This window comes from Balaenoptera acutorostrata, chromosome 20 (assembly GCF_949987535.1).
Source record: "Balaenoptera acutorostrata chromosome 20, mBalAcu1.1, whole genome shotgun sequence".
NCBI lineage: Eukaryota > Metazoa > Chordata > Mammalia > Artiodactyla > Balaenopteridae > Balaenoptera > Balaenoptera acutorostrata.
In genome coordinates, this window is record NC_080083.1 from 57231923 (window position 1) to 57255663 (window position 23741).

At 61.7% G+C, this 23741-nt stretch overlaps 1 protein-coding gene across 8 annotated transcripts; it reads left to right on the top strand.

Annotated features, from left to right (window-relative positions):
- Positions 1-337: 337 nt before the first annotated feature.
- Positions 338-18103, top strand: GRIN2C (glutamate ionotropic receptor NMDA type subunit 2C). 8 transcript variants are annotated; one of them, XM_057536943.1, is made up of 13 exons: positions 338-620; positions 5917-6330; positions 8388-8986; positions 9290-9404; positions 10454-10665; positions 10822-10987; positions 11331-11484; positions 13046-13171; positions 13489-13718; positions 14105-14265; positions 14744-14931; positions 15874-16106; positions 16584-18103. In XM_057536943.1, the coding sequence occupies exons 1-13, from the start codon at positions 558-560 to the stop codon at positions 17682-17684; spliced, it is 3762 nt and encodes a 1253-aa protein (XP_057392926.1). In that variant the 5' UTR covers positions 338-557; the 3' UTR covers positions 17685-18103. The 8 variants fall into 8 exon arrangements, with proteins under 8 accessions (XP_057392926.1, XP_057392930.1, XP_057392923.1 ...); XM_057536940.1 differs by lacking the exon at positions 338-620 and adding an exon at positions 687-828; XM_057536941.1 differs by lacking the exon at positions 338-620 and adding an exon at positions 688-828 and having other exon boundaries at positions 10825-10987.
- The last annotated feature ends 5638 nt before the right edge of the window (positions 18104-23741 follow it).

The window sequence follows — 23741 nt, forward strand, 5'->3', positions numbered from 1 at the left end:
TCTTTTACACCAGGCCCCAAGATGCTGGCCTCACTTCATAGACTGGGGGATTCTCGGAATTAACCGGCCCAAGGTCACACACCCAGTGAGCTTCGGGCTCCAACCCAGGGTTCCGGGCAGCCTGTTTTCTCCGAGGTTGCACTTGGCCCCGAGTGTCCTGTCGGGTCTGGGGACACAGTCGTGGAGAGGGGAGAAGGGAGGCGAGGGCGGGCAACAAGAGTCCTAGAGCAGCTCGGGAGCGGGCGGCGGGGTGGGCCGGCCGAGGCGGGCCGGGGCGGGGCGGAGGCTGCGGGACCCGGTGGGGCGGGTCCGTGCGGGTGGCGGCGGCGGCAAGCGCTCCGCTACAGCCGGTGGGCGAGCCCTGGAAGCCTGGGAGCGGCGCGCAGCCCAGCCCGGGACGGAGCCGGGCGCCGAGCGGGCCACCAGAGGGGCGCGGGGGGCGGGCCCGGCCCAGCCCGCCAGGCCGCGCCACGGGCACCGGCTCCGCGGCGCCCTAGCAAAGGCGCCCGCCGGGCTAGGACAGCACACGCCAGCGCGCTGAGCCGAGGCGCGGGGACATGCAGCGCGCGGGAGGCGGCCGGCGCGGGCTCTGGGCGCGGGCGCAGCGCCCCTTCCCTCCGGTGAGTGGCGGGCGCCGAGCCGGGGGCGCCAACTTCGCCGCCAACTTGGGGCTGGGCTCAGGCGCCGCGCGGGCAAGGACGGCGGAGACAGATGGCGCGGCACCGGGGAGAGTCTGGTGGGCGCAGGGAACCCCAGGAAGGGGGCGCCGGGGGACCGGGACCCTCGGGGACCGGGCCTGGGGTTTGGACCCGGGCGGGCGGAGAGGAGGTGAGGAAGAGAGGCCGAGGTGACAGGCGCGCGGCGGGCGCGAGGGAAGGACGCGGGCGAGGCGCCCAAGACGTTCGTCTCCTGGGTCGCCGAGCCCTCCAGCTCTTTCGCCCGGCGCCGCGGCACCGCAGGGGAGGGTGCGGTGCGGGGACGTGGGAGTCTGGGCTGCGGGCCCCGAAACTTGCTGCTGGAAGCCGGTCGGGGGCTGGGGAGCGGGGCTGGGAGCTGGGGCCGCGGCTGGGTTCGGCCAGAGCGAAGGGGGCTGGAGAGGGCACGGAGCAGAGAGGACGAAAGGGGGCTGTCGGTGGCTCCAGGAGCCCGGCCCCCTGCTCCCGGAGGTCTGCTGAGCACCTACCGCGCGCAGCTGCCTTCACACCCCCGCCCCTTCACCGGCTGTAAGTCCCCCAGGTCCTCCCCTCCCAGCTCTTCCTTCGGTAGAGCGCTCCCTCCTCTGACCTCAGGAAATCAGCGTGGGCTTCACCGGGTGGTGGGCTCTTCCCAAATGCTGGCCCCGCGCCCGGCGGACCCAGGCTCCGAAGAGGGGAAAGGAAGGGTGGGCGAAGAGGACCTGGGAGAGCCGAGAGCCCGGGTGCGCTGGGCCCTGGCTGCCCCACCAGCGTGTTGCTCTGGTCCCCCGGGGCTTCGACCAGGATCCCCGACGGCGGGGAAGCGGAGCCACTGAGCCTCCTGCGGCAGAAGGCGGTTCGTGCCAGGCCTAGGTGGGCAGGGCCAGGGCCATAGGAAGGCAAAAGCACCCAGTGGCCAGAAAATCGCCAAGGGTGCGTCCCACGGCCCATCCCAAGGTCCTGCTGGGTGAGCGAAGGGGGAATTCCCGCAGGGCCCTGACGCTCACCCCACTTGTCCTTGTCCTGCTCACCCGTCGGAACTTCGGGCTCAGTCCCCAGCCCTCTGATAGTGGCACCGCCCTGGCTCGATCCGACCCGGGCTATGGAGAAACTGAGGAAAGGAACTTGGGCGGGGGCGAGGAGCTCGTCTGCTCCATCTCAGAGCCCGTCTAGTTTCTGGCTGCGCCAGTCCGTTTCCAACCTGCTCCTAAACCCCGTTAGGAATTCGAAGAGGAACGTGAAGGGGACTGCGTAGGTCGGGAACCGGACTCCTGGGTTCGCCCTAGGGCAGGGCTGCGCTGGTACCCGCCTACAGCCCCGCCTGCCAGGCGAACTCGGCGCCCCCCACCCGCGGGGCTTGGGGTGGCGACCCAGCTTGAGGCAGTGGGGATGGGGGCCTGGGAGCCGGGACCCCCGCAGAGGGTAGCAGCGAGGCGGGGGGCGCGGAGTGCGTGGTGCCCAGTTTGGCCGCCAGGAGGCGTGGCGCGGGTTCCCGCGCCCGGAGTTGCCGCCGCTGCTGCCGCCGCATCGCGAGTGTCCTTGAGCCGCGGGTGACGGTGGCTCTCGCCGCTCGCGCCCCCTCCTCCCGCGGGGGGAGCCCGATGCCACGTTCCCTATGAATTATTTATCGCTGGCCTAAAAATACCCCGAACTTCACAGCCCGAGTGTAAGAGATTCCCCCGGGGGTTCCGGGAGGAATCAGCTTGGGGGGGGGCGGGTTCGTCTTGGAGGAGGGACACCTCGATGACCGCGCCAGTGGGGGCAAGGTGGAGGGGTGGTCTTCTCCCCTGGCGCCTGGGTTCAGGTCTTAGCTCGGCAAAATGGAGGGAGGGAAACCCGACGGCAAAGCCGAGGCCGCTCACTCGGAGGGCAGTGGATCCAGAGGAGCCGCGCAGCCGGGGTCCCTGGGCTCCCGGGAAACAGCGCGGCTGGTGGGTTAGGCCGACTCCTGGGACCGAGGCTCCCGGCCTAGAAGAGGGGGCGGCCATCAGATGTCTGGAGTGTGAGTGCGTGTGCACGTCCGTGTGCGGGAGCCTGCCTGGGATTGGGGGAGCAGGGGGAAGAGGAGAGCCCTAAGCTCGTGGAGGTGCTCAGGCCGTTCAAGGTGATGCTGAGTGTCCCGGAAGCGTCACCATTGCCACTCTCCGCCGGGCTTTTTGGGGGTCCGGGTGTTCATCAGGTATTAACAGCACGTTTGTGAAAGGTGTGGACGGCAAGTGGGTGGGCAGAGGTCCTTAGGACAACAGGCCAGCATGGGGTGGGGGCGTCATGCAGTGGGCAAATTCCTGCAACAGGGGGCAAAATGACGGAGGGAGCCATCGCAGGGGCATAGCCAGGAGCTCCCCAACCCAGGAGGGGGGGGCTGGGGGTGGGGGAGAAGGGCAACTGGCTTAGAGCCAGACCCCGACCCTCTGTCTTCTCATCCGTGTTTCCAGAGCTGCCATGCACTAAGGCAGGTGCTCTGTGGGAGAGGGATTTAGGTGGGGCTCTGAAAATTCTGGAATTTGTCCTGTAGACAAGAGAGAGGCAGTGGGAAGAGGACATTGTAGCCTGAGGGAACAGCAGAGCAAAGGCCTGGGGGTGAGGACAGCGGGAGCTGTCTGGCCACCAGACTGGAGGGAGTGTGGGGTGCAGGGAGGGGAGGACAGTTGGGGTGCATGGGGCTCTGTCCATGGGACCCAGGTGTCTGGACTTCATTTGTGGGCACCAGGGAGCAGCTGTGCTCTTTGAGGAGGGGTGCAGTGGCCAGAGGACTGTTCCAGGCCAGTGGGGCAGGCGGGGGTGGGTGGATGGGAGGCCAGGGGGAGGCAAGTGGGAGATTGGATCAGGCCAGGGCTCGGGGATGACCTCCTGCCTTGCGGGGGAGGCTGGATGCCACGTGGTGCTCAGACTCTGGAGCCTGAATCTCTTGGAATCTGCCCATTGATATTTGAAGCTCAGAGACTGGCCTGATTGGGGCCCCTCCCTCCAGGAGCTTTCTGCAATCCCTCCTGGGGAGAGGCAAGACCTGCACCAACTTCCTCTCCTCCTCAACTCCAGTCCTGGAGGACACCTTCCCAGCAGGGAGAGTTTCTAGGGGCAGTTCCCCCTCGGAGTTGAGGGAGGACCTGGGTCCTTCATCTAGAGTCATGTGGTCCAAAAGAAACAAAACGAGAGCCACATGTAGGCACATTAGAAAAAGGAAAAAGAAAAGTGAAATGAATTCTAACACTATATTGTTTAACTCAATGTAGCTAAAATATTTCTTCAACATGTAATCCATACAAAAATATTAGTGAGAGATTTTCTTTTTGTAATACAAAGTCTTCACTCTCCAGCGTGCATATTACACTTCACAGCATACCTCAGTTTGGACGAGCCACATTTAAGTGCCCAGTAGTCCTACGTGACTGGTGGCTGCTGTATTTGATGGCACGGTTCTAGAGCTCAGAGCTGGGAGGCGTAAGTGGGGGAAGCTTCGGGCTTCCCAGAGGATGGGGAACCTACAGAGGTGGGCAGAGATGAGCACAGAGAGGCCTTGCAAAGGCAGAAATGAGCCCGACTGTGCTCTTTGCAGGTGTAATTTGAAATCCCTGATTGGAGGTAGTGGTGGGCACGGCACGCTTAGGTTCCCACCCTAGAATCACACGCCTCCGGGCTGACGTTCTAAGTCAGTGTACTGGGAAACCATACACAGAGGGAGATTTCAAGGGCACAAAAATGAGCACAGTATGCTCTCTCCTGCCAAAAATCCTGTCTTCTCATTTTGAAATGAAACCAAGCCCAGCCTGGTCACCATTTGGCTCTCCCCTGTTCAGAAGTTTCACTGGGGATGTGATGGAGTTGGAGAGGGTGGCAAAGCTGTGGCCGATGGCCAGCTGGGAGGGAGAGCTGCATCCATGGGTACCATTCACCGGTGTGGCTGTTTGTCCAAAAGCAGTGACGTTTGTTTTGCAGGGATACACGTCAGGCCCTTGGGGAAGGTTAAAAAATCCCTCACACCAGCGATGGCCGAGGGTGGCAGATCATGTGTGAGATACCTCGGGGTTTCAGGTGACCCCGAGCCCTGAACAAATCAGTGGGGACACACTCCTGCTGTGGAAGAGCTGCTACTAATTGAGGCCACGGAGGGTAGAGTAGGGATATCCAGTGCCCAGGAGGAGGGGGCTTTGTGCCAAGTAGGATTATGAAGGGAGGGGCCCTTGGTGATGTTAGATTCAGTTTAGGATGGAGAAGGGGTGTGTGTGTGTGTGTGTGTGTGTGTGTGTGTGTGTGTGTGTTACAAGAGCTGCCTTCCTTTACCTGGCTGTGGGGCTGTCACCTATAGGATAAGGATACTGATAACAGTGGTTAGCCCTCCCACTGCTGTGAAGTAGGTCCTGTGATTACTGCAGGCAAGAAATCATGGCTCAGAGAGGCTAAGCAACTTCCCCAAGATCACACAGTTAGTAAGTGGCAGAACTGGGACTTGAACTCAGGTCTCTCTGACTCATATCCATGCACTTGGTACCAGGTTAGCATTTTTTAAAAAAATAAATTTATTTATTTATTTTTGGCTGCTTTGGGTTTTCCTTGCTGCGCCCGGGCTTTCTCTAGTTGTGGCGAGCGGGGGCTACTCTTTGTTGTGGTGCGCGGGCTTCTCATTGCGGTGGCTTCTCTTGTTGTGGAGCACAGGCTCTAGGCGGACGGGCTTCAGTAGTTGTGGCACGCAGGCTCAGTAGTTGTGGCTCGCGGGCTCTAGAGCGCAGGCTCAGTAGTTGTGGCGCACGGGCTTAGTTGCTCCTCGGCATGTGGGATCTTCCCTGACCAGGGCTTGAACCTGTGTCCCCTGCATTGGCAGGCGTACTCCCAACCACTGTGCCACCAGGGAAGTCCCACCAGATTAGCATTTGCTGTGAACCTTCCTGGGTCAGAACCCAGATGGATGTTTCCAAAGGTCTGGCCTTTCTAGCCAAGCCTGATGTTCAACAGTAGAATGGAAGTAGTGAGCACCTAATCTGGTCACATTCTTCCCAGGTCCTGCCCTCTGGGCTGCGCTTGGACGCTCAGCTAACCTCTCTGTCTCTTTCTCTTTGTCTGTCTGTGTCTGTCTGTCTCTCTCCCCCTCTCTCTGCCTCTCTTTGTGGAGGGAGGTTTCTCCCTCTTCTCTTTCATCCTCTGGGTGTGTGTCCCTCTGACTCTGGCCTTTGCCTCCTCTCTGTCATTCATCTTTTCTCTCCGTGCCTCTGTCCCCCTCCCTGTGCCTATCCTGGTCTCTCCGCAGGACCCTCCAGTGGACATGGGTGGGGCCCTGGGGCCGGCCCTCCTGCTCACCTCCCTCCTCGGTGCCTGGGCAGGGCTGGGCCCGGCACAGGGCGAGCAGGCTGTGACGGTGGCCGTGGTGTTTGGCAGCTCGGGGCCACCGCAGGCCCAGGCCCGTACCCGCCTCACCCCCCAGAGCTTCCTGGACCTGCCCCTGGAGATCCAGCCACTCACTGTGGGTGTCAACGACAGCAACCCCAGCAGTCTTCTCACCCAGATCTGCGGGCTCCTGGGCACTGCCCGGGTCCACGGCATCGTCTTTGAGGACAACGTGGACACCGAGGCCGTGGCCCAGATCCTCGACTTCATCTCCTTCCAGGCCCACGTGCCTATCCTCAGCATCAGTGGGGGCTCTGCTGTGGTCCTCACCCCCAAGGTGCCCATTCAAAGTCATGTCCCTACATCCCATGAGCCTGGAGCCAGGCTGGGGCTGGGGGAGAGGGGCTGAGTCTGGGCCAGGGAGACACTTAGGTCCTGGGAAACTGGGATTGGGTGGGCCCAGCAAGGGGGTGAGGGCTGAGGGAGGCATGGGTGAGGGAGGAGAAGGCTGTGGGAATGATGTTCCTATGTTCTAGAAGATAAACTTTCTGAGCTGCTTTCACATTTGTGTCTGGATGAGGGATGGGCAGGTACCAAACCCACCTCTGGTTCTGGGGCAGCCCTCGCCCACCTTCTACCTGTTTTTCTGGCCTTCCGTGGTCAGGCTCCAGACCCAGAAGTGCAGGGCCAGGCTGGGTGTGGGATCTGATGTAGCTGGCCTGCAGGGGAGAGCATCCAAGGGCAGGTCACGCCCTTGCTGTCCTGTGGGGAGAAAGTTCTAAACACACATTCACTAGCAATCATAGCTGGGATCCTAGTCCTGAAGGAAAAACACAGGATGCCCCGAGGGAGTCCAGTGGGACCCCTTCTGGGTCTGGGGTTGGTCAGAGAAGGTCTCCTAAGAAATGACACCTAAGCCGAGACCTGGAGGATGAGGGGGGTTGACAAGGTATGTGTGTGGGGTGGACTGGGGGAGAGTGTCCCCGGCGGAGGGAGCAGGTGGTGTGAACATCCAGAGGTGAGAAGGAGCACAGAGTTTTTGAGGAACAGAGAGGAGCCTGGAGAGGGAGGTGAGGTCCCAACCACACGGGAAGACATTTGGATTTTGCCCTAAGTAAGTGAGGAACTGAAGAAGGTGTTGAGGGGAGACTGATCTGATTTGCCTTTCTTTTATGATTATATTTTTATTATGGGGAATTTCGAGCATACATAAAAGTAGAAGAGTATAATGACCCCATGTATCCCCTATCCAGCCCAGGCCAACCATGCCTCATCCTTACCCCCACCCACTTCTCCTCTTCTGTTTCATTGTGAAGCAAGGCCCAGACACAATATTTATTCCATCCATAAATACTTCAATACACATCTCTAGATGATAGGACTTTACAAAATAATAAAACCACCATACATCATCACATCTAAAAAATAATAAAAATTCCTTAACATCATAAAATATCCAGGCAGTGTTCAAATCTTCCGCATTGTCTCATAAATGTTTATTTTTTATGTCTGTTGACTTGAATCAGGAGCCAAATTAGGTTCCCACGTGGCGATTGGTTGGTATGACTTAGGAGTCTTCCCTCTCAAGGCTCCTCCTCCATCTCTCTCTTTTTTCCTTGCAGATTTGTTTGTTGAAGGAACTGGGTTACTTGTCCTGTAGAGTTTTCTCGGAGTTGCTTTTTTAAAAGATTGGGACAGTCGCAGTGTGGTGAAATCTTGGAGGGGCTGCAGTGGCAGCAGGGAACCCACAGCTAGGAGAGGCTTGTGCTAGCCCAGGCTCGATCTTGCAGTGTCCTGGGCGTTTGTGGGGGCAGAGGCAGTAGAGAGGAAGAATATTCTCATCCCCAGGGCTCCATAGAGGATGGTGCTTTCCCAGTTACCTGTGGGCCTGACATTAGCTCTCAGCACGGTGGTTCTCCACCCTCACAGTGCTTTAGAAAAATACAGACACCCAGTGTACCATTTCTAAGATTCCCATTCAGTTGGTCTGGACTAGCGGGCTCAAGAGTCACCTGAAGAGCTTGTTGAAATACAGATTCCCGGGCGCCATCCTCAGAGATTCTGATCCAGCAGGTGTGCACTGCGCCCGAGAATTTGCATTTCCTGCAAGCTCCCAGCTGCTGCTGCTGCCGCTGCTGGTTTGCGGTCCAGCCTTGGTCAGGCACGAATATTTTAAAAATCTCTCCAGGCCATTCCAATGGGCGGCAGGGGCTGGGAACCACATGCGGGGCGGGCGGGCGGGCGCGAGGGAGGTTATCGCGAGACTAGGGCTCCCGGGACGCCCAGCACCTTCCGACGCAAGGGCGTGTGGGGGTTGGCGGAGGGAGTGGAAGTTGGGGCGGAGCGGGACTCGGCTCGCCCCACCCCCCGCTCAGGCCCCACCCCTCCCCCTAGGAGCCGGGCTCCGCCTTCCTGCAACTGGGCGTGTCGCTGGAGCAGCAGCTGCAGGTGCTGTTCAAGGTGCTGGAGGAGTACGACTGGAGCGCGTTCGCCGTGATCACCAGCCTGCACCCGGGCCACGCGCTCTTCCTCGAGAGCGTGCGCGCCGTCGCCGACGCCAGCTACGTGGCCTGGCGGCTGCTGGACGTGCTCACGTTGGAGCTGGGCCCCGGCGGGACGCGCGCCCACACCCAGCGCCTGCTGCGCCAGCTCGACGCCCCGGTGCTGGTGGCCTACTGCTCGCGCGAGGAGGCCGAGGTGCTCTTCGCCGAGGCGGCCCAGGCCGGCCTGGTGGGGCCCAGGCACGTGTGGCTGGTGCCCAACCTGGCGCTGGGCAGCACCGACGCGCCCCCCGCCTCCTTCCCCGTGGGCCTCATCAGCGTCGTCACCGAGAGCTGGCGCCTCAGCCTGCGCCAGAAGGTCCGCGACGGCGTGGCCATCCTGGCCCTCGGCGCCCACGGCTACCGGCGCCAGCACGGCGCCCTGCCCGCCCCGGCTGGGGAGTGCCGCGGCCACCCTGGGCCTGTCAGCCCTGCCCGGAAGGCCTTCTACAGGTGGGCACCTGCCCAGGGCATAGGATGGCCACGAGTGGCCGTGAGTTTGGGCTCACCGGTCACACCTCCCACTAGGTGTGTGCCTGGGGCCAAGTGACCTCACCTCTCTGGGCCATTGTTTCTTCATCTGAGAAAAGAGCGGGGTGTGAGCGTGTGGTGAGGATCTCGGGGGTCAACACAGGGAAACAGAACAATAATTACACAAATGCTACCTGTTGGTGGCGGTGATGAGGCAGAAGGTGGGGGAGGGCACATCTGGTCCTGGTCAGGGCTAAGGGGACCCTGGCTTCTCCCCCCTCGCAGGCACCTACTGAATGTCACCTGGGAGGGCCGGGACTTCTCCTTCAGCCCTGGTGGGTACCTGGTCCAGCCCACCATGGTGGTGATCGCCCTCAACCGGCACCGCCTCTGGGAGATGGTGAGAAGGGGGTGAGCCCAGGGGCCCTCGGTATCCTTTCATTTTATCCCCCCCTCTTGTCCCACAGCTGACCAGAGAGTCCCTTCTGTCCCTCATCCTGCCCCTCATCCTTCAGGTCTCTGCTGAAACATTTCCATTGAGAAGCCTTCCAGGTCCCCCAGGGGGTCTGAGGCAGCCCTGCTCCGGGCTCCCACAACACCCTTCACTATAGAACTTATCAAGCACTCTTATTACACAGTCCTGCCCCTGGAGGAGTAACCCACAGCTGTGCTGGCTAGACGGACACGTAAACAAATAGAATTTGGGGAGGTCAGTGCTTAAGAAAAAATGTTTGCAAAGCATTAGGGGGATAGAGAGGAAGGGCAGAAATTAGTTCTGCCTTCAGAGGAGGAAACTGGGGAAGGCTTCACAGAAGTTGGGACATTTGGGCTGGGCAATGGATGGTTGAGTAGGAGCCCATCGGGAAGGGATAGTAGCCTGGTATAGACTGAGGGGAAGGAGGGTTTAGAGTTTTGGGATCTTAGTTCCCCGACCAGGGATTGAACCAGGGCCCATGGCAGTGAAAGCGCTGAGTCTTAACCACCGGACTGCCAGGGAACTCCCCTGGAGCATTTTTAAGTGATGCGTTTGGAGGTGTGGAGACTGGGGAAGAAGGGTAGGGTGATGGAGGTAAATTGGACCCGTGAAGGGCCTTGAGTGCTGGGCTAAGGACTTTATGTGAAGCTTGGGGGAATGAGTGCGGTGTGACAGGCTCAGGTCTGGGCTTTAGGAAGATGCCGTGAGTCAGCAGCAGTGTGGAGGCTGGACGGGAAAGTGCAGGGACCAGAAGCCGGGCAGGCTGCAGGGAGCCCTCCCCTTGCCCAGCCCCTTGCCCCGACTCTCCTGTTCTCCAGATGCTCCCGCCCCAGGCCCTGCTTCGTCCTGCCCCAAGTGACCTTAGATGTGGTGGGGGGATTCTTGGTCCTGGCAGGCCTTGCCCAGCGGCCCCAACTATAGCGTGGGCTTAGTGGGGCTGAAGGTCCCGGGCTGAGGCCGGTCACCCTCTGCAGGTGGGGCGCTGGGACCATGGTGTCCTCCACATGAAGTACCCGGTGTGGCCTCGCTACAGTGCCTCCCTGCAGCCCGTGGTGGACAGCCGGCACCTGACGGTGGCCACGCTGGAAGAGCGGCCCTTTGTCATCGTGGAGAGCCCCGACCCTGGCACAGGCGGCTGCGTGCCCAGCACTGTGCCCTGCCGCCGGCACGGCAACCACACCTTCAGGTCCGCGAGAACCCCGGGGAGGCCCGGTGTGAGCCGCGTGCCGCCGTGCGATGGCGGGCGTTGTGTGTGTCTTATGCTTGGGTATAGGGGTGGGCGTCCACCCGCCAGGCTGGGAGGAGCCGCTGGCTCTGACCCCTGCTGGTCTCTTGGTGGCAGCAGTGGTGACACGGCCCCCTACACCAAGCTTTGCTGTAAGGGCTTCTGCATCGACATCCTCAAGAAGCTGGCCAAGGTGGTCAAGTTCTCCTACGACCTGTACCTGGTGACCAACGGCAAGCATGGCAAGAGGGTGCGCGGCGTGTGGAACGGCATGATCGGGGAGGTAGGCCCGCCCCCAGGCCACCTGAGCCCGCCCACCTGCCCGCCTGCTGTCCTGGGCCCCATCCATCCATCAGCCACCCCGCTATGTTCCTTAGGTGTTTCCTCCTGTTCTGGGGATCAGTCAGGGTGGGACCCAGGCCCAGCTCCTAAGGGTCTCCGAACTGGCAGGGGCACTGTGCTGGCACCAGTGATGACCCCTGGGGTCAGTACTGAAAGTGGAGCTCTGAGGACCCAAGTGGGAACAACTGACTCAGCTGGTGGGTGCTGGGTGCGGGGCTGGGAGGGGCGTGGGGGAGTGCTCCAGCCTGCGGGAGCCCCTCCTCTTGTCCGGGCCTGACCCCCAGGTGTACTACAAGCGGGCAGACATGGCCATTGGTTCCCTCACCATCAATGAGGAGCGCTCCGAGATCGTGGACTTCTCTGTGCCCTTCGTGGAGACGGGCATCAGCGTGATGGTGGCTCGCAGCAACGGCACCGTCTCCCCCTCGGCCTTCCTGGGTGCGGCTCGGGGTGGGCAGGGATAGTGCAGAGGGGCCCACGAAGTGGACGTGTGGAGCATGGGTGGAGATGGGGAGCTTGGGGTGGACCCTCAGAGGGCAGCACTGCAGCCTTGGGTGCCTTGGAGGTTAGCCAGAGGCCTGAGCTATGATAGGTGAGTAGAACGGAGAGGGGAGAGGTGACGTCCAGGTTCAGTCCTGAGCCTGGGTGCTCGGTGAGGGCGGGGGATGGGGAGGGCGGGGTAAAGGGTGGTGCTGTCGTGAGGGACAGGAAAACCAGGAAGGCCGGCTGCCTTCACGAGGTGCCTGGTGGGCGGGGACATTGTTTTTGGTTTTTGGTTTCATTTTTTGTCCTCATGGCTTGTGGGATCTTAGTTCCCTGACCAGGGATTGAACCCGCACCCTCAGCAGTGAAAGCGCAGAGTCCTAACCACTGGACCACCAGGGAATTCCTGGGCTGGGACATTGGGACAAAGGGAGAAGATTCACGGGGAGTTCGAGGAGCCAACCCAGAGCATGGGAAGCCGGGCTAGTGTCTGACTTGATTAGGAATTCAGCATTTCTTGGGCAGCTCCCTTGTGCCAGGTCCCATGCTAGGTACTGGGATCCGGCCATAGTCCTGGCCTTCCCAGAGCGCCCAGTCAGAAGTTCAGGTGGGACTTGCAGTGTGGGATGGTTCAAAGAGCCCTGAGGACAGGTGAGCCTCTCGACCAGGAGCAGAAGAGGGAATCCCAGGTCTGCCTCTTCCTGCTGTGTGGCCTTGGGCAAGTCACTGAACCTCTCTGAGCAGGGTTCCTCAGCCACAGGGAAGGCAATAAACTCCACTTCGCAGGATGGGCATTGTATCAAAGGAGCAAATGCTTTGGGCAGTAATGACTTCTCACTCAGGGAGACTGAAATGATTTTGTCAGAAACCTCAGGTCGGTCTCCCCAGCCCCTCAGGCCTCAGTTTCTGTGTCAGTAGGATGAGGCGTAAGACTTGGCTTCAGAGCTCTGATTCCAAGCAGCTCACCCATGCTGGGCCCGGGGGTGGGGGTGGGGGGGTGGAGTTCCAGACCCAGGAGCGTGGGCAGCGGTGCTGGCGGCGAGGAAGGAGAGGAGGAAAGCAGAGGGCCTGCCCCTGAGCTTGCTCCTGTGGCTTTGGGGGGCCACCCTCAGGGGCTGAGGGGTGGAAGAGGTTGCAGGCAGAAGCAGGGGGATGGGAGGCGAAAGGGAAATAGCATGGGGTGCTGGCCCTCTTTTGTGAAAGGAAGTGGGGGGAAGAGGGAGAATGAGAGCCAGGGGAGATGCGGAGTCAAAGGGAGGTTTCCTAGGGTGGGTGATGGGTGATGGGACCCTGGCCCAGGGCAGATGGAGGGGAGAGACCAGGAATGCTGGGGAGCCTGACCTCCCTGGGGGAGGGCGTCTCTCCTGGGGCTCCACTGCTCTGAGAGTCAGAGACCCCGCAGCTCAGTCCACGGGGCTGATGACCACAAGGCCCCACCTGTCTGCACCCAGAACTCCTGAGCTGCTGGGGGGAGAGACCGCGCCAACGCCTCTCAGCCTCCTCCCTCTGTTCCCAGAGCCCTACAGCCCTGCCGTGTGGGTAATGATGTTTGTCATGTGCCTCACCGTGGTGGCCATCACCGTCTTCACGTTCGAGTACTTCAGCCCCGTCAGCTACAACCGGAGCCTCACCAGCGGCAAGAGTCAGCTCCCACCTGGGCCTGGGAGCAGGGGCAGGGCTGGAACTTCCAGGAGGGGTGGGTTCAGGGCCAGGGGGGCCTCTCAGAGAATGCCCCGTGGGGGAGGTCCCTGGCCTTCAGACAGTATGCAGGGGGCCAATCAGATACATGAGAGAGAGAGAGAAGCAAGGTGAGTTGACGTGCCCGGGGATGGGGATGGCCAGGGACGGGGTCTCCACCCGGGACGGAGCGGAGACAGGAGCTGTGGAGTCGGGTGGGCTGAACCTGATCCCCTCTGTGCCGGGCAAGAGAGGCACCAGTGTCCCCCCTTTCACCCCCAGAGTCTGGGGGCCCGTCCTTCACCATCGGCAAGTCTGTGTGGCTGCTCTGGGCACTGGTCTTCAACAACTCGGTGCCCATCGAGAACCCCCGGGGCACCACCAGCAAGATCATGGTCCTGGTCTGGGCCTTCTTTGCCGTCATCTTCCTCGCCAGCTACACTGCCAACTTGGCCGCCTTCATGATCCAGGAGCAGTACATCGACACTGTGTCTGGCCTCAGTGACAAGAAGGTTCTGGAGCCCCAGAGGGTGCTGTTGGAGGGTGGGGGGGATGCCGCAGCCAGGGGCAGGCCTTGGGTGGGACACAGGACAGTTGGAATCAGTGGAATTTGAAGTGGAGGCGGGAGCAGGAAGAAGCCGGGGAGCCTGGGGACGAGGGGGCTGGGGACGGGGACGGGGAGAGACGGCTCAGGTCCACGGACTAAGTGGCCTTGAGTAAGTCTCTCCCCGTCCCGGCCTCAGTTTCCCCATTTGTAAAACACAGGCGTGGGCTGGACAGTCTCTAAGACCATGCTGCGCTCGCTATTCAAGTCCAGACCAGGGGGATGGGGTCGGGGCCGGGGGCGCCTGGAGGGTCGGAGGAGGGGTTATGAATGGCGGCTGCCCTCTGCACGCAGTTCCAGCGGCCTCAGGATCAGTACCCGCCCTTCCGCTTCGGCACCGTGCCCAACGGCAGCACGGAGCGGAACATCCGCAGCAACTACCGCGACATGCACACCCACATGGTCAAGTTCAACCAGCGCTCAGTGGAGGACGCGCTTAGCAGCCTCAAGATGGGGTGGGTCCGCAGTCCTGCACCCACCCTCTGACTGTCTCTACCCACGTGTCTCCCCGAGAGACCCAAGGTGGGACGGTGAGACTGGGTTGCCGTGTAGGACCCCCGGGGAGCGGGGGAGGAGGTCTCGGGGCAGAGTGAAGCTTGAGGACGCCCACCAGAGCCCAGAGACGCAGCTGTGGTATTGACCAAGGTTCAGCCTTGCCCTCAGGTGTTGGTTGTGACCTTCTTAGGACCTTTAGGGGCCTGGAGGGCAGAGAGGGTGTGTCCTCTGGGGGCAGGAGGAGGGTAGGTGGGGTTCCGAAGCTGTGGGAGGGGGCTTCTCTGCATCAGGACCACAGAGAACTAGAGAAGGCTCTGCCCATCCATCCCTCCTGGGTGGTGGTCAGTGGGCTCACGTGGCCCAGACCCCTGTCGGGCCCCAGGTTTGGTGCCCTGAACCCCACTTGATCCCTGGCCTGAGGGCTTAGCCTGTCCCCAGGAAGCTGGATGCCTTCATCTATGACGCTGCTGTCCTCAACTACATGGCGGGCAAGGACGAGGGCTGCAAGCTGGTCACCATCGGCTCTGGCAAGGTCTTTGCCACCACCGGCTATGGCATCGCCATGCAGAAGGACTCCCACTGGAAGCGGGCCATAGACCTGGCGCTCCTGCAGTTCCTGGGGGACGGTGGGTGCAGCTGCTGATGGGGGCTGGGGCGGGTCCCAGGTGGGCCACAGAGCCCGTGGTCGGTACAGCTGCCCGATGGCTGGTCAACATCTCCACCACTGTCCTCTGAGTGCCCAGGGCCCGCCGGCGCGGAGAGAGGTCTCTGGGGGTGAGAGGTGGGTGCAGTGGCTGGGCGGGGGGTATTAGGAGCAGCTGGATGGAGACGTGGGGAGGGACTGGTTTGCCGGGAGGGAGCAGGAAATAGCTGGGGCGTCCTTGCAGGATGGGAAGACGGGCCACACAGTGGAGGTTGGGGGCATCTGAACTCCTTTACTTTTCCCCAAGACCCCTCCCCTCCATTGCCATATTGAGATGACCTGGGGTAGTGCCAACAGCCTGCCTAATCCCAGAGCCAGAACCCAGGTTTGCCTTGGTACCCCGGGGGCTCACATGTGTGAGCGGTCCGGCTGGGCTGCCTCAACACCCAGAGAGAGCTTTGAATTTAGAGTCCCAACCCTATTAGATAAATAACTGTCTGGTTTTCCATCAGTGCCATAGAATACTGCGAGTGATAACAATGAAAGTGCTTGCAGCCTCCTTGGGGGCCTAGGCCTTTTGTCTCTGTGTGCCCAGCTCCATGCCTGGCATGGAGGTGATCAATAAGTATTTGATGAATAAATGAATGATAAAATTTATGCAGTCAACAAGCCTTTGCTGGGCATGTGGAGTGTGGGCTTGTGGGAGGTGGGCATGTCAGAGGCTGGCATTCCCCCCCAAGCTCCCACTCTGCTCTCCTTCCTCCCTGCTCATGGACACCCCCTCCCCCCATCCTCCCCTCCTGGGCTGGATCCCTGTGTGGTCCTACATGGGGGTGGTACCCTGGCCCCAGACCCCTCCTCACTCCAGGCTTGGGTGAGCACCGGAAGGGTCCTTCCTGAGCCAGGTGTGCCTCGCCCCCACCAGGGGAGACCCAGAAGCTGGAGACGGTGTGGCTCTCGGGGATCTGCCAGAATGAGAAGAACGAGGTGATGAGCAGCAAGCTGGACATCGACAACATGGCCGGCGTCTTCTACATGCTGCTCGTGGCCATGGGGCTCGCCCTGCTGGTCTTCGCCTGGGAGCACCTGGTGTACCGGAAGCTGCGCCACTCGGTGCCCAGCGCGTCCCGGCTGGACTTCCTGCTGGCCTTCAGCAGGGTGGGTGCCCACTCCACCCTAGACAGGCCCCAGCTTTAGGGGCAGCAACCCAGCTAAGCCAGAGCTGGCCATGGCCCCATTTACAGATGTAAAAACTGAGGTCTGGAGAGGTGGCATGGCCTGCCAGCATCACACAGCAGGTGAGAAGCAGAGCCCTTTTCCAACAGGCAGGGCAGGACTTTGGAGCCAGACTGACCGGGGTTCGAGTCCTCACTGCCATTTACAAGCTGTGTGACTTTAGGAGGAGTTAACCTCTTGGTGCCTCAGAGAGCTCCACTGTAAACTCTCCCAGCGGCACACAGTAGGCGCTTAACAAATGTTAGTTACTTCCTGGGGCTTAGAGACACCTGGGCTGATGCTTCCCACCTGGGCGTGGGGCGTGGGGCGTGGGGCGTGGGGCGTGGGGCGTGGGGCGTTGGGCGGTCCCGGAAGGGCGGGCGCCGCTCACGCCGTGTCGGTCTCCTGCCTCCCGCCCAGGGCATCTACAGCTGCTTCAGCGGGGTGCAGAGCCTGGCCAGCCCCGCGCGGCCGCCCAGCCCGGACCTCACCGCCGGCCCGGCCCAGGTCAGCGTGCTCAAGATGCTGCAGGCGGCGCGCGACATGGTGACCACGGCGGGCGTGAGCAGCTCCCTGGACCGCGCCACGCGCACCATCGAGAGCTGGGGCGGCGGCCGCCGTGCGCCCCCGCCGCCCGCCTGCTCCAGTCCGCGGCCGCCCACCCCCGGCCCGCCCCCCGAGCCGAGCCCCACGGGCTGCGGGCCGCCGGGCGGGGGCCGCACCGCGCTGGGGCGTAGGGCCCCGCAGCCCGCGGGCCGCCCCCCGACGCCCGGGTTCTCCCTACCCGACGTCTCCCGGGTGTCTGGCCGGCCGTCCTGGGAGGCGCGGTGGCCGTTGGTGGCCGGGCGCGGCGGGCGGCACCTCTCGGCCTCCGAGCGGCGCGCGCTCCCGGAGCGCCCTCTGTCGCCCGAGCGCGGTCACTCCAGCTCCTTCCCTCGAGCCCACCGGTCAGGGTGCCCCTTCCTTCCCCTCTTCCCGGAGCCCCCCGAGCCCGAGGACCTGCCGCTGCTCGGGCCGGAGCAGCTGGCCCGGCGGGAGGCTCTCCTGCGCGCGGCCTGGGCCCGAGGTTCGCGCCCGCGCCACGCTTCCCTGCCCAGCTCGGTGACCGAGGCCTTCGCCTGGCCCAGCTCGGAGCCCTCCCGGTGTGCCCGCCTGGCCTGCGGGCGCTGGACGCAGGCGCAGTCGATGCGGCTGCCGTCCTACCGGGAGGCCTGCCAGGAGGGGGTGTGGGCAGGGTGCCCCCCCTGGCCGCACGGACAGCACGCCTGCCTCCACGCCCATGCCCACCTGCCGCTTTGCTGGGGGGCTGTCTGCCCTCACCTCACACCCTGTGCCAGCCACGGCCCCTGGCTTCCTGGGGCTTGGGGGCCTCCGGGGCACAGGGGCAGGACCCTGGGGCTGAGCACAGAATACAGGGACACTGGGGGGCTGGAAGAGGTCAGCAGGGTGGCCTGTGGGGTGCACGGCTTCCCCCGACCTTGCACCTGGAGGCGGATCTCCAGCTTGGAGTCAGAAGTGTGAGGTGTCAGCTATTCTGGTCCCTGCTCAGTTGGATTCTCCGCCTGGCACTGCCAGCATTAGGGGGTAGGTGGGCTCGGGCTTTTCTGGCTTCTGCCATGAAATCCTGGCCATGAGAACCCAGTGACAGATGATGTCTTCCATGGTCAGCTCAGCGACCTCAGCAGCCTCAGGTCCTGGTGTGGGCTGGGCTTTTGCTATCTTCTTATGCAAATCACTTCCCACCTGGCCTGGAGTCACGGGGAGCAGTGAGGTCTCCCTGCCCTGCTGTGAGCCAATCCCTGGTCATGGCTTCTGGGGACTTGGTGTGGGAGCATGGAGGCTGGAGCTCGGGGTTGGGGCAGGGCGGTCCTGCTCCTGGCTCCAGCTGGCTGGAGTTTCTTCTCCTCCGAGTGCTGGGACATTAAACAAACCTTTTACAACCCACTGGTCCTGGCTGCCTCATTCTGCATCCCTGGAGGGGGCACACCAGAGCTGGTAGGCAATAGGAGCATCATGGGAGTATCCCAGATGGGGTGTCTGCCTAGAGCAGGTGGGCAGCTCCCTTTGTGGAGTATCCGGGAGGTAAGGCTGAGAGAGGGCTCCAGGCAGCAGAAGCCACTTGGTGTTCAGTGCCAGCTCCCGCCCGCCTTGGTGCCAAATGAGACAAATGTGCTCAGCACGGGGGCTCTGGTGGTGATGGATGGAGCTCATCCTTCAATTTCCTTGAAAAGAAGGGCTCATGCCAGGGGCTCTGGGGGTTCTGCCCTGCCAGGGCCCCCCATGGGAGCCTGACAATGTTATGGTGGAAACGGCAGAGGGAGGTCTGTTGTGGGGAACCTGCCGGGCTCTCCTGGGCCCTGGCCAGCTGTGTTCACCCCGTGGTGGCTGTGCAGGGCTCGGACTGCCTGCTGGCTCTGGAAACCTGGCATGGGTGGCTTCCGGGGTCAGGCACGGCTCAGCCTTGTGAGGGAAAGACCTCCAGGTCAGAGAATCTGTCCCACATCTCAGTTCTCTGTCCTCCCTCTGGGGCTCTCAGCCCCACCTCCTTCCTCTGTCATACGTCATTGGCTGTGAACCATCTAAAAAGATGGCTCTTGCTTACCATTTTCAATGCTTTCACTTCTGTGATTACATTTAGCCCCACAATGACTAAAGCAAGCCAGCACTCCTTCCATCCGTTCGGCAAACACGGTGAGCATAATTGGTGCCGTTAGAGCCTTTTCTAACTGTGAGCCTGTGAAGTCCAAGGCCTTGTTGTCCCCGGCAATTTGGGTGAAGAAGGGCAGAAACTTAACTCCATGAAGTAGGGAGGGGGCTGGGGAGGGCAGTGCTGGATGCCAGTACCACGTGCGGCCACGGCCCAGTGCCCTTACCCACACGGCTCCTTGCTGGCTCCCAGGAGGCTGGGTCCCCTCTCCAGTCTCCAAATATTCCACTGCTGGGGCTGGAGCCATGAAAACTGGAAGTTTTTTTGTTTGGTTTTAGGGGTGAGAGCCACTGAAATGGTAAAGTGGCGGAAATTGCCAGTACCCCTCCGTTCCTGGCTGGAGGGCCTGACAACCGTAAGAATGGGTGCCCCTCCAGCCCATTATAGTCAGTTTCACATTCTCTGCCCCATGGATTTTCACAGATCCAGGTCCAGGATCGTGGGGCTCAAAAACAGGTTGTGAGTGTGAGTCTAGGAGGGTGCTAGAGGCCAGTGCCGCGGAAGGGAGCTTGACCTCGGTTGCAGCCACTGGAGGTGAGAGGGTTAACCGCTGGCCACCAGCCCCTGGACCTGAGCTCCCTGGGTCAGGGTCTGAGCGCAGTGCTGGGTGGAAGGCTGCAGCAGGTGACGCCTGGAGGAGTTGCGAGGTCCAGGCTGCTCTCTGCTCGCTCTCCAAGATCATTAATAACCAAGAACTGGAAAGATAATTAAGAGCCACGTGTGGAGCTGAGCCTGCTGCCTACTGGCTCTAAGGAGGGGACAATCCTGCTCCTGGGGCCGGGCTCCTGGCCGCCTTGCTCCTTCTCTAAGAATGTATTCTGAGGAGAAGCGAGTCCCATGGGGAGTGCGGGCAGGAAGGATGCCTGCTGCCCCTCTGCAGGAGGACCGAGGAAGGGTCCTGCACTATCAAGGGGAGGACAGAAAGCCTGCAGGGGAGGAGGGAGCCGGCTGTGTGGGAGAGTGAAGCCACAGATGTTCAGTCATCACACACAAGGGTGTGACAGTGTAGCACAGCCAGTGAACCCAGACACCCAAATGCTGTTTTTTTTTTTTTATTTTGGTGGGACACAGGGAGAGGCCTTTGGTCACATCTCAGCAGTAGAAATTCCTACTATCTTCCCCCGTTCCCTCCTGCTGCTGCCATCGCTGTGTTTCTTCCTCTGTCTTTCCTGAGTGGCTCATGGTCCACACCACCTCTTTCCTGGGGCCCGTGTGTGGGGAGGGGGCACGATGCCCTCACTTAGGATACTTGAGCTTCGGTCTTGGCTCCAGAGCTCCCCAGCCTGGCCTGAGTGTGGCTCTGTGACGGGGGAAGGCTGTCCTTCAGTTTCCTGGGGGAGTCGGGGGACCAGAGACCACGCCCTCCCCAAAGCCCTACAGAATTCAAGTCCATTTCCCGCTTCTGAATGGTGGCAGGCGCTTGCTCACAAGAAGCCACTTGACTCATCAGGAGGCTATGAGACCGGTTAGGTGCCTGAGGACCCAAACCAGGGGTCTTCAACGAGTCTAGAGGTATGTGGTACACGTGCAGTATGGCTGGCAAGGGACAAGGGAGCTGGGCTCAGTACCTAAGAGCTTTATTGAACACTTCTGTGTCAGGTACTCAGGACTTCAGCCCCATACGGGTCAGTGATGCAGGTACTATCCTCCCCATGTTACAAAGGACAGGAGGAGAGAGCACGGGGTTTGCTGCCTGCAAGTGGCAGGTCTGACTCCTCGGTCTATACTCTTAATCCGCAAGTTATGCCACCAAGGTCCACGTGGAAAGTGCCCAGCACCGTGCCCGCACACACCAGGCACTAGTAGATGTCACTTCCCCCTTTCTCCAATCGACACCATGAGCCCCAGGCCCCGGGGAGAAGGGATCGTGAACCTCCCTCCTGCAGCTCTGGATCCTGGTTGTGGAAGAGCCAGGTGTCAGCCCTGATCAGGGACCCGGTCCCTAGACAGGCATGGCCTCAGCCTTCGCTGGCCCAGTGTCACACACACACCAGGCTCTTCCCCTGGGCTGGTTCCCCATGAGGTAAGGGCAGCTCCTGCCCTCCCCCCACTCGGACTTTAGCCTCTGCCCATTGCTGAGGCCGCTCCTGGCCCCCATTTGGCGGGAACAGGTGTGTGTCTGAGGGCCTGGCGAGGTGCCCGCTGCCCACCTCCCACCACTCGGCAGTGCCTCCCTGCCTGTCACCTGCCATCTGTCCCATCCATAAGCCCGCAGTCATCTCTCTGGCCTCAGCTGAGGGAACAGCCAGGAGCCGCTGGCGCGATGGCACGAGGCTCCAGTGCTTCGGCAGGGAACGAGACAGAGAAGGCTGCCTCCCGCCTTGACCTGGCCTGCCCTCGGGGCCAGTCTGGGGCAGTGCGGGTGAACGGCGTCGGGTGGAGCCTGCTGAGTTTATGTTCTCCTCCACAGCAACACTTGTACCTGGGCCAGGTTGGGCTGGCATCCTCTTCTGGCTTCCCCACCACAGACCACAGGGCCCATCGGTAGAACGGAGACCGTGACCCAACTGGCCCACCTCCGCAAGCTGATGTAAAAACTCACAGGCGAATGTGCTGCATGGGCAAGGTGAACAAGCATCACCTGGGAACGTCTAGCTGTCAGGGTCCTCGCGCCCCCTCCCCCAGGCCATCAGCAGTAGAGAGGAAGCTGACCCCCTATGACCTCTAGCACGACAGACAGCAGGCAAACACCAAGGAGGAGCAAAGGAACCCAGTGACGTGGTCACCTCCGGCCAATTCCTTCCGGGACTGTGGTTGCCCAGCTCGGAGGTGGAGGGGAATGCAGCCATCCGGCTCCACTGCTGCGTGGATCCAGACTGCCACATAAATCAAACTGGCTTTATCGTGCTAGTAAATTTGTGTCCAAAATTTGGATTGGAGCCTGAGGTGGCGGGATGATTTAATTTGCTTTGTCCTTAAGCAAGAGGGAATGTAATTGGAGAAGGGTAAGTACAGATGTTTTAATTGAGTGTTCAGCAAACAGCCCGGCAGCTCCAGGCGGGGTCCGAGCCACGGGGGGGACGGGGCCTCGTGGAGGCCCCCGGCCCCGCCCACCCCACCAGGCCTCCTGGGAAGCAGCCACGATGGCAAACGGGGAAGAGGCGTCCTTCTTTCACGAGGATGGAAAGTAACAATACGCCAGATGAGCTGTGAGAACTGAAGGTGTGCAGCAAAAGAGACACAGCAGATCGTGGCCGATTAGGACATGGGACTCTCACAGGCCGGGGCTGCCAGGGGGCCATAGGGGAGGGCTGGGGCCGCCTGCGGACTCCCCATGTTCTTGCAAATGCCATGTCCCCCTGCCCTGAGACCACCGTGGGCCCCAGGAGACCTGGCGTCCTCTGTCCAAAGTTTGATGACGGTGAGATGCAGGGGGGAGGCTGCAAGGGGTTCCCTGGAGAGCTGAGCAAGGCACTGAAATCAACGGAGGGAGGGGGAAGGGCCGAGACCCCATCCCAGAGGCTGCTCCTGGTCGAGCTGCTCTGGGCTCCAGGACAAGTGGGATTAGGCCCAGGGCCGGGGCCACACGAGGGAGGGTCAGGAGGAGCCCCCAGGCCCTGAAGCAGGAGAAGGCACATTGAAAATGCAGAGTTCTTTAGGGTCACCTGTGTCTCGAGGAAGGCGGGCCCAGCAGGTGCATGCATGATTGTTGGGGGGGGAGGGGAGTACGTGGAGCTGGTGAGGTGCCCGGGAACCTGGCCCTCCTCCCATGGGAATGGTGGCCGGGGCCCCGTCTCACCCCACAGCGCCCGAGGGACATGGAGAGTGTGAACGCTGAGCACCCACAGCTCGGCTCCAGGGGGAGCCGCCGTTAGTGACGGAGCGGGGGCAGGGCCGGGGCACGCCCACAGCTGCGCTTTATTCAGACTGAAATGTAAATGGTTAGGGTTTTGCTGGAGTCTGTGCATGGGTTTCTCAGGGTGTTTTCTGTAAGATAAGAGCTTCTGCTCCATGTGCTGGGGGGCAGGCCCGACCTCTCTCACAGGTTGGGGACCACGGGCTCCATGCCCGGGGCGCTCCCAGGCCACTGTGGTGACAGCTGGGGGTAGCTCCCCTCTGGTGGCCCTTGTACCCTGCGGCCCGCCCCCCCTGTAGGAAGCCCGAGGCTCCCTTTCAGGGGTCGCGCGCTCTGGGCTTTAAACCCCGTGCGTGGGCTGCTGTGCCCGTGCGGAAAGGCTGCTCGCAGCCGCTGCTCCGGAGTCCAGGACAGGAGCCGGCGCCCACAGCAGGGCCCTCCCAGCTCTGGTCTGGGGACCCTGGTGCCAATTAGCACTTATGGTCCTTGTCGTCAGCTGGCCAGGCACTCCCCTAGGAGAGGCACTCGGCACCTCCAGGCCCGGCGGGAAGGTGAGCCCTGCCAGGCCCAGTGGAGAGGAGGGGTAGGGCCTGGGGTTGCCCTAATGGAGACTTCCCAGACAAGGATGCGGGAGGGACTGGGAGAGCGGGGTAAGGGGTGGAGGGACACGTGTCTGGTATAAATAGTGGCAGTGCCAGCACTGCGTCTCCACCCTTCCGGGGGAAGAGCCCGCCCTGGTGGTGGGGTGTGTGAAAGCAGAGGGCTCGATCCCAGTAACCAGTCCTAGAATCTGGGAGCAGCCGTGTGCCCCGGCTGTGGGACTCGGCTGGCTGGGGGCAGCCCCAGGCAGGAGGACCTGGAGGAGGGTGACCCCGGCGAGTGAGGCGAAGTGCAGACTGTGCGGAATCCTGGGTGGGGAGGAGCCCCCCAGCTGGAGGCGTGGAGGGTACCCTCCAAGAGCCCGGGCCTTGCCTGCCCCACGGAGGCCTGGAAGGCAACTAGCTCTTGGCTCTGCCAGTGGGGAGGGCGGGTGGCCCCCACCCCCACCCCTCTCGTCACCAGACTTGTCCTGACA

Excerpts from the sequence above, each read along its gene's own strand:
- GRIN2C (XM_057536940.1), top strand. The coding sequence starts at position 712 with ATGGCGCGGCACCGGGGAGAGTCTGGTGGGCGCAGGGAACCCCAGGAA. Across the intron at positions 10,666-10,821 it reads CACGGCAACCACACCTTCAG|CAGTGGTGACACGGCCCCCT; the intron begins GTCCGCGAGAAC and ends TCTTGGTGGCAG. Across the intron at positions 11,485-13,045 it reads CTCCCCCTCGGCCTTCCTGG|AGCCCTACAGCCCTGCCGTG; the intron begins GTGCGGCTCGGG and ends CTCTGTTCCCAG.